Source organism: Vombatus ursinus, unplaced genomic scaffold (genome assembly GCF_900497805.2).
Source record: "Vombatus ursinus unplaced genomic scaffold, bare-nosed wombat genome assembly UNPS02015255.1, whole genome shotgun sequence".
NCBI classification, from domain to species: Eukaryota; Metazoa; Chordata; class Mammalia; order Diprotodontia; family Vombatidae; genus Vombatus; species Vombatus ursinus.
The window spans coordinates 12,098,756-12,119,130 of NW_020955033.1; the positions used below are offsets into that span (position 1 = coordinate 12,098,756).

The window sequence follows — 20,375 nt, forward strand, 5'->3', positions numbered from 1 at the left end:
GATAGATAGATAGATAGATAGATAGATAGATAGATAGATAGATAGATGAGCAGATATCCATATGTGGAAAGAGAGAAAGGGAGGGAGGGAGGAGAGAGAGAGAGAGAGAGAGAGAGAGAGAGAGAGAGTGAGAGAGAGGAGAGAGGGGGGAAGAGAGAGAGCCTGGTTGCTAACCTTCTGGTAATGAAGTTATGTGATAAGGAAGTGATGATGACTCATAAAGAAAACATGATGGATGTTCTCTATGTCTCACATATATATCCGCAAACACTCACCTTTTTTACCTGATGGCCATGCTTTAAAGCCCAGCTCAAAGGCTACCCCTTGGAAGCATTTTGTGGTATTTTTTTTTGTCTAATACACTTACTATGTACTATTTTGTATTAGTTATCTATGTATGTATATTATCCCCAGCTACAAGACTCTATGAGGGTAAGCACTGTAAGTTACCTAAATGTTGTAGCTTCTCTGGTGTTTGTCACACTGGTCTGTGTATAGTAGGCTGTGAAAAAAATATTTAATTGATTTTTTTCTGAATGTGAAAAATTATTTCTACAATTTAGGGCTAAATTCGAATTCCAGATTTTTAAGACACCAATGAAAACTGTAGTTTCTCCATGACTGTCAACCTTTTTGGCAGCAAGATCTTTTTAGAACTATTCTGAACATGATTTATAATACAACTGATCATCTATACTCCTTCTACCGATAAATTTGGGTCCTGGCTCTCTGCCAATCACACTACCATGTAATATAGACTGATGGTGGTTGATCAGTGCAAGTGATAATCATGGGAGGGACACCTTTGATGTGAAGGAGATAGTAGACAGCCTTAATTAATGATCATTTTGAGAATCTGTCCATGGTAAGCATAGGTTGTGACTATAGTTAAAAACTTAAAAGCAAACAAAATACCTGTATATTTTCTTTCTAGTCATATAATATGGGAAGTCCAACTTCCTGAGTGTAATTCACTAACTACTCACATCCTGCCATTTTACAAATGGTAGACATAGGTACAAGCTGTTGATCTTGCTCAGCAGGACAGACCAAACACACAGATGCATTTTCTGTATGATGAATAATGAAAGCGTAAAATTCAAATACTCATGACAATCTTTGCAGCTGGAATGCAATTACTACTATTTTCTTTGTTGCTATTTTATTTTGTTTCTTAAGGATGTTTATCGTAGGATGGTGAATTTAAAGTTGGAAGGAAATTTAGAGGTCATGTAGTCTAATCTCAATTTACAGATGAGCAAATTGAGGCTGGAAAGGTTAAGTGACTTGTCCAACATCACAAATGTAGGGAGCAGCACAGCTAGTATTTGGATCCAGTTACTCTGGATCCAAATCCAGTATAATATAGGAATTGCATAAATATTTTTGGTCATTTGTTAGTTCTGAAATAATTTATGTCATGTCAAATGGATGAGCCAAAAAAAAATTAAAATACTGAGCAGACCATATTTACATGACATGTATGCATAGCCTTCAAGTCCAAAGGTTTATTTTTAAATTCCCAATTTACCATAGTAAGGCTAAATTTTATATATTATATAATTGTGATTATTTCTTCTCTAAGATTTGAAATCTAAGCAGGAAAAATAATAGTAAATGAAGGCCACAGAAGTAATGTGACTTACCTGATTATATTTTTCTCACTGTCATTCACTAATCATTATAATGTGTAGATTACTTAGGAAAAACAAAATTCACGTGACTCTTAATATTTAGAAGTTGTTGATTTCCCTGACTGTGATGCCATTTCCCACTGATGCAGAATGAACATCTCAAAGTAAATTTGAGGCCTACAAAATATGCTATTCTTCCTTCATGAGAACATATTAAGGTGTCACATACTAGTTTTCAATGAAAGGTATTGGAAATTGACCTTGGATTAGTTAAATGCTATATTGATAGTCTACAAAAGTTCAACATCAAAATTCAGCTATAAATTTATTTTGCCTTTTTCATGAACACTCTGTGTGCTGGATAACATTAACTGTTAATGGAATTAAACTAAATGAAGCTATCTTGTACACTGCCTTTACAAAACTCAAAGGAAAAAATGAGAACTGAGAATGAAAAACCCCCAACAGAAAGCGGTATAGTAAAACTTTGTAACTTCTTTGATATTCATCCCTTTTCTATAAATATACCTCTTCCAGCTCTAGATCTAGGATCCTATATGTCCCATTATAGTTTGATCATGTAAGTAATAAAATGAGATGGCAGTGAATTGAGAGTTTGGGAGACAGGTATCAAGAGAAAAGGTGTCTATTTCTCTGAAAAGGGAGGTATTTGATAAACATGATGAGGCTTCGGTGAGAGATAAATACATCTTTAGCCATTTACTTGAAAGTAAAGAACTAGAATAACAGTTGCTTTCCATCTTTTTAAGTTGGGAATCCTCAGTCTATGAAACTTCAGTTTATTATTGCTTCTTTCTTCTTCAGGTTTTTACCCCCTTCTGCAAATTTGAGAGTAAGAGAGGATAGGTTTTCAAAGACATACTCTCAGTGTGGATTATAATGACAAGTGTGTTATTCAGACCAGGTTTAAGTTGGAATGTTCCCAAATTTATCAGGGACCAAAACTTTATTTAACTGCTGCCCAGTCTTCTTTCATCTGTATTTTATTCGAGGGCATGCCTTCCCTTTCCTTTTTCTCCTTTGACAACAGAAGCACAAGGCTATAAATGCAAGGGTGCAATACATCATGAGGTAAAGTCTGGAGAACATGTCCTCTACAGAAATGCACCTCAGTTCTTGGCAGCACCAAAGTGTCAGAAACCTCCCAGTTTCAGTTGTCAAGTCTTGGAGTCAAAACTGTAAGCTGGACGTGGCTCCCTTTCCAATAAGATGTACCCAGAAGTTGAAAGGTTATGCTTGTAGAACAGCAGCTGCTTTTTCCTGTGGTTTGATTCTCACTCCTACAAAGCAAAGAAAGATTCCCAGACTGAAAGACAAATCTGACAATATGCTAATCTTCCAATAAAAAAAAATGTGACTTCTGAACCCTTATCTGTTGAAGAGCTGACAGTGAAGTACAGAGATGGTTGTCTAACCAGACAAAACGATAGAGAAAATATGCCTTCAAACAAGATCATAAATCTTGAATAGTGCAGGGGAGCAAATGTAAAACGAAGGGCTTCTCGCTCATGCCAGCCCTACTCTCATCCACCCCCATTTCATACACCAGCCACCCACCTCTAAAGCCAGGACTAGTGTGTTCCATACTAGACCCAAACTATAAATACAAAGAGAGTATAAAGTAATATTATATCATATGTGGAGATCAGACATTGTTTCCATCTCATGGGGGGAAGGGAAAGAGCAGAAAGCAAATGGAGTGAAATCTGAAAACAACAGCATGTACAATATACACACACAAAAAAGTTTGCATATTGCACAGAAGATCATAAATCTATGCATGAGAAAGATGTAGTGGAAATTTTGGGGGGGATTAGAGTTTATTTTTGTCATCTCTGTGAGACAGCTACTCATTCATCCAGATCACAGCTAAGAAAAAAGCTGGTCACAGAAATTAGCAGTTTCAGCTCAGCAGCAAAGTCGCCAGCCTGTGAAGGCAGAGAGAAATTGACTAATTAGCAATGCGCACTAAAACTTGACGGTTCTTTATAGAGAGAGAGAAGAGAGAGGGAGAGAGAGGGAGAGGGAGGGGGGGGGCTCGCTTTTTCCCCTTCTTTCTTCCAAAGATGTTTGAAATCGCAGTCATTTACGCTCGACAATTTTTACAATAGCCTTGAGCCATAATTTTGCGAGTCTCTCCAGCATCCATCCCCCTGTATGGTCTCTCTCCACTGGCCATGCACGACCGTTTCTCTCCCCAACCGTGGATTTCCTATTACTCTCGTTACGACTCACTGAGCCCCAGGCCCAAGGATAATGATGTGTTGTTTCTTGGTAGCATAATTTGTCACACGTACATTTTTTCTTCTTCTTCTCTTGCAGAAAGCTCTGCTCCCTCTCTCTCCCTCTCTCTCTCTCCTTCTCTCTCTTCCTCTCTCCCCTTCTCTTTCTCTCTTTTCTCCCTCTCCTACATTTTCTTGCTGTTGCTAATTCATGGTGATCAAATGATGTACGACAAAATAAATTGTAAAGAGTGACTGCTGGAGTTGGGAACCAGAAGGTGTTTTTCCCCCTCCCAAGGAGCGAGGAAACCTTTAAAAAGGAAGGACAATTGATTTTGGGGGGGGAGCTGAAGTGAGCCTTTACTTTAGCAGCTGATTGAGACCAGGTAAGTTTCTGGCCTTCTGTATACCATGTATATGTTTTGTTTTGTCTTTTGGATTGTTTGTTTGAGGGGGCAGTGAGGGAGTCTTTCAGAGGGGTCGTGGGGTACTTGTGTGACAAACGCCTTGAAAGAATAAACTCCCTTTGCAAGAACTGGGCAGACCAGAGAGAGGCAGGGGAGGGAGAGGGAGAGAAGGAAGGAGGGGGGGACAGGAAAAGGTGGGGGGGGACAGGGAAGGCGGGGAGAGGGGGGGAGGAATTGACCGGGTCCACTTAAAGGGAGAGACTCTGTGAGATGTTCCAGGAAAGCCAGAGCGGGGGTGGGGGTGGGGAAGTGAAGGAGGGAGAGTAAAAACGAGGTTGGGGTCCACCTGAAACTGGGCATTAAAAGTGGCTTGGAGAATTACCAGTCTCTAGTCAAAAGGAAGGAGCTCAAGTGCCGGTGCCAGGACAGTGATCTGCAATGGAAGGAGCAGGTCTCTGTGGGATCCCTCTGACGGGGAGCGGCAGTGGCGGCGGCGGCGGCGGCGGCAGCAGCAGCAGCAGCAACAGCAGTAGCAGCAGCGCTCTTTGGAGCGGGATGTGGGCACAGAGGGTGTCTTTCTCCTCAGCCCTGGAAGGTGCAATTACAGGTTAAGAATGAGGTCGTATCGATTGTTCTTTGGTCTCCCTCCTCCCTCCGCCCCTTCCTGCATCTGACCCTCCACCTTTGTAGGGCCAAAGAAGCGGACGCATCTGACTTTTTTCTTTTTTTTTTTTTTTAACAGAGTAGTTGGAAGCTAGGGAAGGTGGGCTAGACTGCAGGGCGCCTGAGTGCGGGTTTATCCCGGGCTGTTGAGAGGGGAAACAGGGAAGAGCTGCCTGCTGCCAGTGAAAGATCGTAGGATAGGGCAGGAGGACGCACCAGTCCCCCCACCTGCTTCCCCCACCCCCACCCCAGCTATCTAGCTTCCAACTTGAACTTCATGTAGTTACCGGAGTTAAAGCGACAGCGCCTTTTGCCCAAGAGAAAGAAACGCCAGGACAAGGGACCCCTCCCCCCAACCTAGAACAGCCCAGGTGCTAACTATGATCCAAGTGGAGAGCGCTAAACTTCAGGGCTCGGAAATTCTAGGGGGCGGGAGGTAACCTCCGCCAGGTTTCACAGCATCTTTGCAAGATTAGCAAAACTGACTGGCGGAAGGAGCAGCCAACAGTTTGAGAACCAGGGGAGCGGGCAGGGCCAGGGTGGGGGAAATGAGCTCGAATTGATAAGGACAGCTCCCCGCCTCTCGGGAGTGCACTGAGCTAGTCACCACCGCGCTCCACTGCACTTTTCCAGGAGAAGAAAAGGCTTTATTTCCTCCATCAGACTGCTATTAGCATAGTCGTTCCTAGGGGCAGCACGGATAATCGAAGGTTCCCCCAGATCTGATTTTATTTCTCAAAGGCCAAGAGTCGTCCACTCTACGGGCTTCCCCCGTCCCGACCTGCCCCAGCACAGCTTCCCTCCCCTTACCCCTCCAAACAAACAGAACTACGAGGAGCCCAGCGGAGGAGGGGACGCACAAGTTGGACTGGAACCTGCCACAGTCGCCTTTCTCCTAGAGCGCCCCCAGCTCCGTCCTTCCTGGGCTTTTCCTTTCCTCTGGTTCTGGGCATGGACAAGAGCCCACGAGTTTACTCGGCCTTAACAGCCCCATGCACCACTTTGCCGTCGCCGCCGCTGCTGTTGCTGCCTAGCGCAGAGTCAGGGGTGTTTTAGGAAAGTGAGGGGGTCGCATGTGAGTGGGGGGTTGGGGAGGGGGAAGTCGCTGGGAGAAGAGCGGGGACCCAAATCTGGTTGGCTTCAAGAAATAAAGCCCGTTCTGGTGCTGCTCACAAAGACCAGTACCCTCTGAATCATCCTCCAAATACCAGTGGCAAGAGGGAGTGCAGGACCAGGGGGGCAAACTGTGTATTTATTGTTGTTCTCCGCCCTCCCCCTCCCCTCCACACCCTTCCCCACCCCAACCACACCCCATCCCCTCCACCACCTTATCCCCCCATTACTTCCCCCTCCCTCTCCCCCACCCCTGTTTGCCAGGTTGGAGGAGGGTTTAAAGCCAGGTGCGCTGAGGCAGCTCGCCATGTCCAGATCCGGGGACAGGACCTCCACCTTCGACCCCAGCCACAGCGACAACTTGCTGCACGGCCTCAACCTGCTGTGGAGGAAGCAGCTATTTTGCGACGTGACCCTCACGGCCCAGGGCCAGCAGTTTCACTGCCACAAGGCCGTTCTGGCCTCCTGCTCGCAGTACTTCCGATCCCTTTTTTCCAGTCACCCCCCTCTCGGAGGTGGGGTCGTCGGACAAGACGGCTTGGGGGCCCCCAAGGACCCACAGCAGCAGCAGCAGCAGCAGCAGCAGCAGCAGCAGCAGCAACAGCAGCAGCAGCAGCAGCAGCAGGAGGAGCCCGGGACTCCTTCCTCCTCCCCCGACGACAAGCTGCTGGCCAGCCCACGGGCCATCAACAATCTGGTGCTGCAAGGCTGTTCGTCCATCGGGCTACGCCTGGTGCTTGAGTACCTGTACACGGCCAATGTGACCCTCTCTCTGGACACTGTGGAGGAGGTGCTTTCGGTCAGTAAAATCCTGCACATTCCCCAGGTCACCAAGCTGTGCGTGCAGTTCCTCAACGACCAGATCTCGGTCCAGAACTACAAGCAGGTGTGCAAGATCGCCGCGCTGCACGGCCTGGAGGAGACCAAGAAGCTGGCCAACAAGTACCTGGTGGAGGACGTGCTGCTGCTCAACTTTGAGGAGATGCGCGCCCTGCTGGACTCGCTGCCGCCCCCCGTGGAGTCGGAGCTGGCGCTCTTCCAGATGTCCGTGCTTTGGCTGGAGCACGACCGGGAGACCCGCATGCAGTACGCGCCCGACCTCATGAAGCGCCTCCGCTTCGCCCTCATCCCAGCCCCGGAGCTGGTGGAGCGGGTCCAGTCAGTGGATTTCATGCGCACCGACCCAGTCTGCCAGAAGCTGCTTCTGGACGCCATGAACTACCACCTGATGCCCTTCAGGCAGCATTGCAGGCAGAGCCTGGCCAGCAGGTAAGAGACAACAAAGAGGAAGGGAGGTGGGGGAGGAGGGAGGCTGAGAGAACCCTGGAAAGAGGGGAGGGGTGCCTTTGAGGAGGGAAGGGGGTGGAGTGGGGGTGATTCTTGGATAGGCTTAAAATGCAAACAAACAATTAAGACATTTCTTCTGAAAGTTAATTTCAGTTCCCCGAAGGGTCAATAGAGAACTGGATGACATGCAGCCCAGTATACCCTAAATTCCCTTTTCCTAATAAAATTAGGCATGGTGGGCTCATAGGCTGACTATGGCATAGGCAGATGTGTGGGGATGCTGGGGCTGGGGCAGTTAAAAATGATGCATGTGCAAAGCTCCTTGGTAGCCCCTATGGTTAGCACCCCCTCCAAGTCCAATTATAAGCTGCCTGCTTCCTCGAGGGAAGGGCTTCAGTAATGAGATGTCCCCCCTTCCTCTTGCAGTCTTAGTTGGGTGATCAGAAGCTCTAGAGTGTTGCTGGGATTCAAGGAGAGCACTGCTGTTCTCTCTGTCAGACCCTCAAGTTTTTTGGTAGTTGATGTTTGTTCCCCTTCAAGGTTATAATTACTGAGGTGCTTTGTCTGTTAGTGATGCTGCTGGAAACCATGTCATTCATCTGCCCAGAAAAACTTTTCCGTCTTATGGAAATCCTTTCTTTTTTGCTTTTAAAGGAGGCACATACCAACAGATGCTCAACCCGAAGGGGTTAATGGCTCCCTGTGACGGGCACAGTCCAGTTTGGGGGGGTCTTAAAATGGGGCAAAATGATCAGGCATAGACTATATATGTTGGGCAAGAGTTAGTGTATGCTGGATCTGAAGTCGAAAAGCAGTTGGCTGGTGGGTTGCTCTTGTTTATAAAGGTGTTGTATGTTGCCAACACGATTATATTGCAAAGGCCAGAGAGGGAGAAATGATTCTTCTTAAGAGCACAGTTGTGGATTTGAAATTCTAAGGATGGGCAGCCATCACTTGCTGGGTTCAATTTTAAATCCTTATTATGAGCCTTGGCAGAGGGGTTTTGTAGTAGACTTTAAAGAAAAATAGAGTTTCATATTTACATGCTAAGCCATTGATGATTTAAAATGCCAGAGTAGGCCAGTATAGTCCGCCAAAATGTTAAATTAACTGAAAGTATTGAAAACCCATCTTCACATTCTGTTACTGGGGTGATCTCTAAAAAGGTGGCATCTACGTGGTACAGCCTTACGGGCTCACATGTTTGTGTTTTAGCCGTTGTACCTTTATCCACTCTTCATAACTAACACCTCATTTTTTTAGAGTTTTCTGGAAAGACCTGATAGTAAGGTGAGAATGATGGCATGGGAGTACTTAAACTGAGAAGTATAGTTGCAAGTCTAGGAAAACCATAGGTAGTGAATTAATGAATTGTGAGGCCAGAGTATGAAAGTCAGATGAGATTCAAAGCAAGAAGTCTGCACCTAGACCTATGACTGGCTAATGAACAAGAAAAGTGCAAATTCAAAGAGAACATGCTTATTTTTGTTTTGTAAGAGTTTCTCTTTTGTCCAAAACCCAGAATACCATAGATTCACTGTGGTGGCCTAGCATTTTAAGATCAAAAATTTTTGTGAGTTTTCAGTCCACATTTTGACTTTTATCTCCACTAAAAGGGCATTGTACTTAAAATAAATGCATAGAACCTCTTCATATTCAAGGCTTAGACAACAGTCTTTCAGTCCTAGTCACAAACCAAGACACCAAAACATAACATAACCTTTATAAATTTAGTATGCACTCAGATAACCAAATGGATATAGAAAATGCCTTCTAGCATTTTACCTCTTCCTATGAGTGTCTTTAAATAATGTGCTTTTTTTTAAGTCACGTATAAAAAGAAATATTGAGAACCTTGTGTGTGGACTTTAGACCACTAAATGTGACCTAGAATTCAATATTCAGAACAGTTGACTTTCAAAATGCAAAGTCTACTACCTATTTTAGTTGAGATTCTGCACACCACCTGGGGCATGCTGGGGCTTGAGTCCTGGTGGATTGCTAAGATACCAAGCTGTCTGGTTCAGTGAAGATACCTTCCAGCTTCACTGGTCCATATCATTTGAAGGATATGTAGTGGTGTTCTGACCACTGAATGCTTACAAGTGTCATGGATGCTGTAAGAATCTGATACCCTTGCCGTAGGAAGGAAACTGTATTTTCCTTTAAAGGAAGAAGGTGCAGGGGGGAAAAAAATCTCCTTTCATGTCAACCCACACTGTTGATTCTATACCAATATGATTTTGTTACTTCATGGTAATTATTAAAAACTGGTATTTTAAATTTTTTTCGGTGAATCGAACATTTAATAATGTATTTTAATTTGCAATAATGAAAAGGGAATTAAGTGTGAAGTTCTCAACATTAATATAGGCTGAGTTGCAGCTTTTAGTATTTTATCTTCTCTGTTCCTTCATCTGTAGCATATTAACCCACATTGTCATGTCCTCTATTCAGATTGACAGGAAAAATGTTTTTATACTAGACCTAATCATATTTGAAATTAAATTATTTTTATTTTTAAAGACATTCTTTAAAAAGAAAAAAGAATGCCTTAGTCATGATTTGAATATTTATGTGACATTGCAAATGTGGAATATGGAAGTTTCTGAAATCCAGAAACTGAAGTAGAAAATTAAATCTGACTGGTCTGCTGGGCTAAATGCACGATGTGAATAAATAATATCACTTGAAAAGTAAATTGACTTTTAAAAATTACATGTATTCTCTATATAAAATATAATGTAATAATACCTTGATAATATGGTGGTAAAGACATTCTAAGTATTCTTTTCAAGATTATTTGTATAACTTTACATTTTAATGAAAATACCTACAAAGAAAACACAACTCATAAATATCGAGGCTTATTATTGCCTTACTTCCATTGCTTTACTGAGTTTATGGCTCTTGGTTAGGTTAATAATGTCAAAAATTATTAAAATGTAGTATATTCACTAATTCAGAGTCAGATATATATACATTACCAAATGTATATGAATAGAAGTAATAGAAAAGATGTTCTAAAGTTTTCCTTCAAAGGTCTTACTATTTCCCTAGAAGAAAAACTGAATTAAGAAAATGAAAACCTCTTAAAAAGTTTCTGAAAATATAAAGTATTGATGTTTAGACTTGTAAAGTAATTTTTGTGATTTTTTATTATTAGATAAATGATAAGGAAGTTCTGTGGAGAACTGTATAGTACACAAAAATTAAATAAGAAGCTTTTCATTAGAAATACCTTGAATTTAACTGAAAAGTTCTTTACTTATTTGCTTTAGCAGGGGGAGACAGTATTTTCCCCCTAATACTAGCTTTAAAAAATCATAGCACAAAATCATTGTGATGGGTTGGGAGTAGTTATTATTTGGGGACTATTCTTTAGCTAGAGGAAAGTATGTTAGAAAATATAATGTGAAATTCCCAAAGTAACATTTCATGGTGGCTTGTTGTTATATATTATGGTGAAACTTAGGTAAGCCATGAAGTAATCAAAATCATGTTTTTGAAGGCCACCTGTCACCATTACTATTTTCTAAGGAATGAAGGCTGTCTCCCTACAAAGATTTCACTTTATACAGGGTATACTCTATGTGAACACATCCGAGAGGAAATATTGCCCAAGTTGCTGGGATAACCTCTGTATAAACATCAGGGGTGCTGATAATCTAGCTGCTAGAGTGATGCTTCAGTGGCTTAAGATGTCACCAGATAGTATCCTAAGATCCCTGCCTAGCTCAGTTCAGAGTTGCTGAGTTTGGTGTGTTTAAAGGATGATAGGCTTAAACAAGAAAAGTGCTCATTTAAAATTCAGACACAGCGTTTTCCATTCATCCTAGTCTTACCAATCCATTAGATATTTGAACAATGCAAACTATATGTCATATTTATACATTCTCTAAATTGTTAATCCTCTACATTAGTTTGTTCACCTCAGATATGAAATTAATAACTAGTGAGATTTTTATACCAAAAGTGACTCAGCCATTCACATAAATTTTCTATTGCTTGAAATTAATGTTGATTGCAAAATTGTATCACAGGTGTGGGATAGCAATTTTTTGTGTATTCCTCCAAAGTGGCTGACATGAAAAGGACATCAGAACTGATGGTTATTATCATTTATATCTTGAAAATGACTTACAGACAAAATTCAAGACTAGGATTAAGATTTCGTATGTATGCTTTTTATCTTAACAAAATGATACTCATTACTTCACAGTTCCATCACTAATCAACTGATTTTCTAAGCTAAAAAAAAAAGCTAATAATATCTCATCTTCCGTAGCTCTCCTATCTCTCCAAAGAGATGTTATAAGAATTAACTAGCTAAGGAACCAGTTCTCCACAAGAGGCTTTGTTTGATCATCTTGAAGCTGGAAGGGCAACTGAAGCCATCCATAGTCAATCCAAGTGGTAGATAAAAATTGGTTTCACCCTTCAATGATAGAAGAGGAAAATAAGATTTTAAATTATTTTATTTGGATATAAATTGGGGGATTAGCACTTGAGGTGTCTCATGTTTATTATTTACAAAGAAATAAAAAAAAGCCTGAGATAATACCCTCAGTGTATTTTTCCAAATGCGAAGTTAAGGTTTCGAAGTAAAGAGTTGTCAACAAAGACTTCAGGTAAAGATTTAGCTAATTTTTTATTATGATTGTCAAATTGAAACAGTTAAGAGGTCAGTCATTTTTTAAGTAAAGTGTATGGCTATTCCATACCACATATTTCCTGGCAATAGGGGAAAAGCTGGATAAGCAGTCCACTGAGTTCCCTTTTGGGGACCTGGCAAGTGTACTGAAGTAGCTGGAGATTAACATCAGGGGAGGTGATATGTGCTGTGGGGAGGCGGGGCAGTGGTGAGAAATCTGGTGATTTCTTAGTCATTGATTTCCACATTTCAGTGATCACTAAAGTTCAGATGCTTCTATTACCAATCAACTAAATCAATCATCTAAATGAAAAGGTAAAAGATAGCTTTGAAGTCCCACCCTATATCCTCAACTTCTTGGTTGCTTAAACTGTCAGAATTCCTAACTCCTGATTCAATCAACTTGACTGCATTGATGAGAACACCCTTTATTTTCCTGTGGTGGTGTTTTATTATTTTTTTTCATCCTTCATTCTTGAAGAGGACTTTGACATCAGGAAGATGATGCCATGACTTGCAAGTGACTTGGGTTTAAGTGAGGGAGGGCTGTGCAAAGTCACCAGCCTCACTTTCTCCTCCAGAGCCATCTGGGTCCAGTGGCCAAATATAGATCAAGACAAATGGAGATGGCCCAGCTTTCCTGTCATCACACAATATTAGGAATCAAATACTTAGAATCAAAACTTATGATTCAATTCAGTTCACTGTAAATGCTACCTTTCTAGAAAAAAAAGTTAGAAATAAGGAAATGCTTCTACACACTTTAAATATATGAAACATACTTATTTCAGTTATATGAATAATGATGGTAGAGTTTGGGTTGTTTTTGTTTTTTGTGTATTTTGCTTTCTTTTTTTTTTATGGGAAGGAATCCTAACATTTTTATAACTATCTTAGCTTTTTCCTTTTCTTTGTATGTGTGGACAAAGTAGCTTAGAAAAAGGCATAACAGAATATGTTATTGTTTTACCTACCTCCAACTTTTTTTATCATATTGACAATAATAGTCAATAATCAATAAACATTTATTGTGCCAGCCACTGTGTTAAATGCTGGGGATAAAAGGAAAACATAAGATAGCCCTTGCCTTCAAGGAGCTCACAGTCTAATGACCCAGGTGGATAGAAGCTACCCAGGTCCAGGGCATCATGAAGTCCACCCTCTGCCCTCTCCAGTCAAAGCTAGAGAAGGGCCACAGAGGCAGGGAGTGCTGAGGAGGTCTTTCAGAATTGATTTCAACTTGCAGAACAATGTGTCTGGAGTTTTGAAGTCCAAGAAAGCAAATTTTTCAGATCTCAATAAATCTAAAATTGGATATTGAATTGGGCCATAGAACCTCCTTTCCAACTTTTCTTCAGGCTGTAAAGTGTTTTGTTTTGTTTTTCCTTTTTGGTTAGGCAATCATGATTAAGTGACTTGCCCAAGGTCACACAGCTAGTAAGTGAGGCTGTAAAGTGTTAAAAGCACACTTAGGGAATTAATTTTCCAAGCATGGTTCTTTCCACCATACTTAACCATTCATTGCTACCAAGGACATAAATAAGTTGATGCTAAGATTAGCCACCAATGCACTGGCTTGGTGAAAACAAAAGGAGCCAATATGTTTAGAGGACTTAGTCAAACAGCCGATTAATTCAAAAGCATTAATGGCAAGAAAATATTGTGATAAATGCTTGGGAGACAAAAACAAAATGACAAACCAAAATAGCCCCTACCCTTAAGGAGCTTAACATTTTATGGGAAAGCCTTTCTAAAGATGAAGGAAAACAAGAGCTTTTGGTTTAGGTCTATGAGGGAAACTTTCAAAGACTTGAAGCTTGAGTTTTGACTAAGGATGCTAGTCATCCAGGTTCTTAATGAATGGGGTATTATATTAGTCACATTTCTTGGAGAACAGTAGAGAGGAAACAATTACATAGCTAGCTAGCTGTTGGTGTTTCCAATATGCCTTCACCTTCGGGGATAAGTCCAACAGCTAGTCACAGGGACTGGATTGAGAAATAAAAGTGAAAAACTGTAGGCTGAGCTTACTTTAAATTCACTAGTTATATTATCAGAATCTGAAAATGACATCATTCACAGGTGCTATTTTGCATATTTAGAGCTTTTAATAGTATAGAGTAAGAGTGTATCTAATTGAAAGGCATTTCATTTTTAAGTTCATCTTCTAAGAAAATTATGTTAGCAATTACATGTTGTGTCAACTAAAAATAAGACATTTTCTGTATTCTCTCACTCTTGGAATTCTCAGAAAACAAGTACCTCGTCCCTGAAACTCCTGTGTTGCTGCTTAGATAAATCATAATCCTTATGATACCGAGGATGGCTTTTTTTTTTTTTAAAGATTGCAGCTTATACTGTGGCAATATACACAAAGGAATTTGGGCTGAGGGAGACTCCTCCCAGTTTTAAGATAATAAAAATAATAATAACAATAGCTAACATTTATATAGTACTTACTGTGTACCAGGCACTGTGCTAAGTGCTTTACAATCATTATCTCATTTGATCCTCATGACAATACTGGAAGGCTGAGACTTATTATCCCCATTTTATAGATGAGGAAATCAGTTTCCTGATTCACCTCAGGGTCAATAGAAATAATAGTTTTTAAATCCTTTCTTTACCATTGCCCTTTCATACAAAAGACTTCTCAGTGAAAATAATGAAACAATGGTAAGCAATGATGAAGGTGAAATAATGAAGAACTAGGGAGATGCTGGAATAGTAGGAAAAGAAAAGGATCATTATCAGTAAGTGAAAAAAATGAGAAGAATGAGAAGCAGCGGAGACATCAGTCACCAAGCATTTATTAAGGCTTACTGTGTACCAGTCACAGTGCTAGGTGCTGAGGATACAAAGAAAAAATGAAAACAGTCCCTGGCCTCATGGGACTTACATTCTAAAATAGGAGCTAACATGTACATCTATTTGGGGGGGGGGTATGTCTACTTTGAAAAACTTTAAATCTGCTTTGTAGATGTCATGTATAAAATATATACAGAATGGAAATAAGGTAACTGTAGAAGGGAAGGCACCAGCTCCTGGGGGCCAGGAAAGGTCTCCTGTGGAAGGTTATGCTTGACTGAAATCTTAAAGGAAGCAGGAGGCATAAGTGAAGAGGAGAGCATTCCAGTCATGAGAGATAGACAGGCAGATGATAGAGATGGATGGATGGATGGATGGAGGGATGGATGTGGATCTGTGTTGGAGCATCGTGTGAGGAATAGCAGGTAGGACAGTAAGACTGGAAATTAAAGTGGGTGAAGGGGAGTAGTGTGCAAGAAGATTAGAAAGGTAGGAAGAGGCAAAATTGTGAAGATCTATAAATGCTAGATAAAAGAATTGTAGTTGATCCTGGAGGTGACTGAGCCACTGGAATCTATTGACTAGGAGTTAATGTTGTCAGACCTGCACCTTAGTAAAATCACTTTAGCTGCTATATAGGGGAAAGAGTATAGTGAAAAAGATGAAGTAGCGACAATTGATGGATAATGTTACAATAATGATGAAAGCCTAAACTGATGTGATAGAGAGGAAAGAGAGAGAGACAGAGACAGAGATGGAGAGAGACAGAGAGAGATAGAGATAGACAGAGAAAGAAAGAGACAAAGAGACAGACAGACAGAGAGAGACAGAAAGAAAAAGAGAGAGAGAGAGAGATGAGGTAGAGATGACAAGATTTAACAGTTGGCTAGAAATAAGGGTTGAGTGAAGAGTGAGGAGTTGAGAATGACACCAAGGTTGTTGGCCTAGGTAACTGGGAGGATGATGGTATCATAGTACCTTGACAATAACAGGAAAATTCAGATGAGGGGTGGATTTGAGGGGAAACATGAATTCTGTGTTGGACATGGTGAGTTGAGATCCCTATAGGATATCTGATTTGAGATGTAGACATTAGGGGGCAGCTAGGTGGCACAGTGGTTAGAGCACCAGCCCTGAAGTCAGGAGGACCTGAGTTCAAATCCAGACCTCAGACCAAATACTTGACACTTACTAGCTTTGTGACTCTGGGCAAGTCACTTAACCCCAGTTGCCTTAAAAAAGAGAGAGAGATGTAGACATTAGGAAATGTAGACAACAGCAGCGGTATAATTGTTGAAGTTCTTTCCTTTAATGTGTGTATATGCAGTATAAGCATTCTCCACCCAACCCAAATGTTAGCTCTATGATGATAGAAGCTATTTCATTACTGTCTTTGCAGTTTTAGCACCTATTGTAGTATCTTGCACATTTATGTGTGTGTATGTGTTTGTGCATGTCTATGTTAGTGAGGATAGGGATCCAGCGGAGTTTATCAAAATGGAGGCGTGACATGGTTAACCTCTACTTCAGCAAAATCATTTTGGCATCTGTATGGAAGTATTCCATTCTCCATTTCTCTAGACCAGAGGTTCCCAAATTTATTTGGCCTACCACTCTCTTTTAAAAAAAAAAATTACCCAGTGCCCCCTTGGAAATCTGACCCTTTAATGGTTTTTTTTTAATTTGCATCATTTAAAAATATAAAATATATTTTCAAATGCTGCATCTTAAATTAATAATTTATTGTAAATTTGTGGGTTTTTTCCTACATTGAAATTTGGATGACAATATCGCATCATGTAACCATATAGTATCATATTGTAAACAAGTTATTACACATACCTATTCCTGCTGATGCATGCTGGACTTCCCGACAATGTGCAACATACTTGCCTGCCAATACTTGCTTGTTAAGACCTGTCAGTAGACTTGATCACTGATTAGTTATAACTTGCACTTTGTATATTTATTTAGAAAATAATGTAATCATTATGACTTTAACTTTGTTATGTAACAGATGAAACATGTACAAAGTTTTTCAAAATTTTCTTCTCTTCTTTTCTTTCCTTATGCTTCCACTGCCCCCTTATTTTTATTCAATGCCTGCAATTGCACCCAAGGCTACTACTGCCCCCCCGGATAGTTCCAGTGACCCCCAGGGGACAGTATTGCCCACTTTGCGAACTTCCGCATGACTAAACATACAATTTCATCCATAAAGGGGACTTCCAATGAAGCCATTCCCTCTACCAAGGAGGAAACTCCTTGATGGGAGACTCCCTTTCCCAACTGTTGTCTATCACCCTCTGTACCACACTGTCTCATCTTGCATATAATAGACACTTAATAAGTGTTTGTTGAATTAAACTGAAATAGAGAATAACTTAGATGTTAAGCTGGAAATGATCTACAGGATTGTTTAGTCATAGATCAGAAATCATAGGTTTAGACTTAGAAGGCACCTAAGAGGCCATCAAGCCCAGCTCTCTCATTTTACTAATGAGGAAACTGAGGCCAGAGAAATAAGTGATGTGCCCAAGGTCACACTGGTTTTGGGGGGGTGTTGGGGTTTTTTTGGCTAGGCAATGGGGTTAAGTGACTTGCCCAGGGTCACACATCTACTAAGTGTCAAGTATCTGAGGCCAGATTTGAACTCAGGTCCTCCTGACTTCAGGGCCAGTGCTCTATCTACCGTGTCACCTAGCTGCCCCCCAGGATCACACTGTTAATAGGTATCAGGGTCTGAACCTAGGTTCTTTGACTCCAAATCCAGAAAGAATTGATTTCATTGCACCATGTTGCCTCCTAAGAGAATAACAAGAGAAAGAGAGACAGAGAGACAGAGACACAGAGAGAGAGAGAGAGAGAGAGAGAGAGAGAGAGAGAGAGAGAGAGAAACTGAAGAGTTTAGGGAATGCAAATCATAAAAAGAAGAAAAAATTAGGAACAAGGGAGGGTTAGGTGAAGACATACATAGAAGTAATTTAATTCTTTATACAGTGAATATATTTAGCCACTATTTGACTAGTCTGTTAGTCATAGCTAAGAAGTAGTATTTATTTGGGGAAAACAAAACACTTTAAAACCTTTGGAGAAAGACTCCCTGCAGGAAAAAAATTTCAACAGTGACCTCTAAGTCAAATAAAGTATTTCACAAAGATCATAATCTAAGAAAGCAGTTTCAGAAGTACCACAGGTCAGAGGTAGAAGAAAGAAAGCAAGGCTGTTTTCAATCTAAAAGCTTTCATGCTGCCTGGATGTCTTATCAGGTTGGTAAAAAGAACTGAGGAGTGGAAGAAAGCTACAAAACCTTCCAAGACCTCTCTTAACAGTGTACCTATTAATGAGTCTTGCCCAGAAGGTGGGCTTGTGATGGTCACATTGGCTGTATGCTCCATTATGGCAAAATAGAAGAGATCTCAAGATTTTTTTCACACGGTTTAATTCAGGAGTGAAAAAATCACCAGCTCTTAACATCTGTGAAAATACAGCAGCATTTCAAGGTGAGCAGAGAGGAGGCAAGTTAGCAGGGACTTACTACACTGATACCTAGTAAAAAGTTGCTGAATCTGTTCTTTGAATCTGTATATGAAAAGTCAAGGTTCTCCAAGTCTTTAAAGTGAGGTGGAAGATATCCTTAGAATGAAACGCAGGGTGCCAAAAGAAAGTGGACAGAGTAAATGGGAGCTGTCTTTAAAACTTCCATTATACTCGGAGTTGACACACAGCTTTTTCCTTTAAAGATCCATTTTAAGCAATACAGCACAGGGAAAGAAAATTGTTAACTTACAAAGTTTTAAATACTTTATGCCCTATATTTTTATTTTTATTTTTATTTTTCAACTAATAAGCATTTATGTTGTACCCTCTTACTTCCTCTTCCTCTTTTAAAAAAATAAAGAAAAACAAAACATTTAACAAATGTTCATAGTCCAACAAAGCACATGTCCATATTGGCCATGTCCAAAAACACGTCTTATTCTGCACCTTGAGTCCATAATCTATCTGTCAGGAGGTGGGATAGCATGCATCATTGTGAGTCCCATGGAATCATTGTTGATTGTTGCATTGATCAGCATTCTTAAGCCTTGTAATTTTTTTTTCCTAAAAGATTAGCAGGAAAGGTTATCTTTTCTATACTCCCTTAATCTCATAAACTCAACTTTGAGATTTTATTTACTGATACTTTCCAAGTCTTGATTTTGGCATGTAAGTCCCCACTGTATCCAAAAGAGTGTTAGCAAATTGCACCTGCCTGAGGACTCACTGAACTTAGTCAGAGCTCAGCTGAGCCATCATATGGAGACTGACACACTGGAGGCTGCAGAGAAGTGAATGGAAGGATTACAGTCATTTTCACTTCCTTGCTTCATTTGCCTTCAGATGCCACTGACGACAGGCTGGGACAAGACAAGCAGAACAAAAGTGGGAAAAGAATAGTGTGAATATCAGAGTAGAAAGGGACATTTGACAACATCAGGGCATTCATGAAGGACGTATGTGGGTGTGTACATACATGCATGTGATATGAGATCCCAACTCTGAGGACTGGAGGGTACTGGATTTTTCTTGGAATGTATTTGCAGTGCTTACTACATCTATTTGTCATCTGTCTTTCCGCATATATGTGTGTATGTGTGTGTGTGTATGTGTGTGTAGCCACATATATGTATATATACACATACCTGCATAGCATACATTTATATATATATATATATATATATGCAAATGTACATACTTTCCCTCCAACAAAGCCATTGTTTTTCTGTTTCTTCCTCTGTGTGTGTGTGTGTGTGTGTGTGTGTGTGTGATGCTTGGCTGATTAGTAAGTTGTAGTCTTGCACCCAATGAGAAATTATTGGGAAGACAGAAAAGAAATTGTCTTGGAAAGGAAAATCGAATAGTGACACTAGTAAATCCTGCTTTGGAACTAAACAATCTTCTATGGTTTTGACCTGGTTTTATCCACCCCAAACCAATTAGGTAACTTATAACTGAGAATTCTGTGCAGAAGAAAACAATTAGAAAATAAAACAACAGAGAATTCTGTGCAGAAGAAAACAATTGGAAGATAAAGCAATTATATGGTAGTCTGGGATAATCAAGGTAGTAGAGCTTAGAAGGAGAGAAGTTTTAAATGCTTTGGAATTTTAGTAATTAATACTTCACATGCAGGAAAAGTGGTCAATAATAATATAATTGATCTTGGCCAGTACTGCTCTACTATAGAAGACAGATTTTATATGGCTGGTAACACAGAAAAATTTGGTGGTGCTGGTTACTTGGGCAACTGGACCATACATGTGAGTTACAATTTCTGCCATTATCCTAACTAGATAGGTCTATCCTAAATTGGAAAGGTGTCGGTTATTTAGCTTAAGAAGAAATCATAATATCTGCAGATAGGAGCAAAATATAGAAACTATATTGGTCAAGGAAGACCCAACTTTCAGAAGTGAGTGAGCAAGAGGGAGAGGGAGATAGACACAGAGACAGAGAAGGAAGGAAGGAAGGAAGGAAGGAAGGAAGGAAGGAAGGAAGGAAGGAAGGAAGGAAGGAAGGAAGG

At 40.6% G+C, this 20,375-nt stretch overlaps 1 protein-coding gene and 1 long non-coding RNA gene across 4 annotated transcripts in view; one reads left to right on the top strand and one right to left on the bottom strand.

Annotated features, from left to right (window-relative positions):
• Positions 1–2,264: 2,264 nt before the first annotated feature.
• On the bottom strand, positions 2,265–4,752 carry LOC114031925. The gene is made up of 2 exons (XR_003567777.1): positions 4,667–4,752; positions 2,265–2,935 (listed from the first exon to the last, which is right to left on the bottom strand). It is a non-coding gene; the product is annotated as an uncharacterized LOC114031925 (long non-coding RNA).
• The window catches only part of LOC114031924 (kelch-like protein 14), a 137,077-nt gene continuing 120,954 nt past the window's right edge, over positions 4,253–20,375 (top strand). The window contains exons 1-2 of one of the 3 annotated variants that reach the window (XM_027847140.1): positions 4,253–4,263; positions 6,325–7,329. In XM_027847140.1, coding sequence (XP_027702941.1) covers positions 6,368–7,329 — 962 coding nt within the window. In that variant the 5' untranslated portion in view covers positions 4,253–4,263; positions 6,325–6,367. Of the gene's footprint in view, positions 4,264–4,677; positions 4,736–4,807; positions 4,892–6,324; positions 7,330–20,375 lie in introns of those variants that run through there. The other 2 variants (XM_027847141.1, XM_027847139.1) reach the window with 2 other exon arrangements.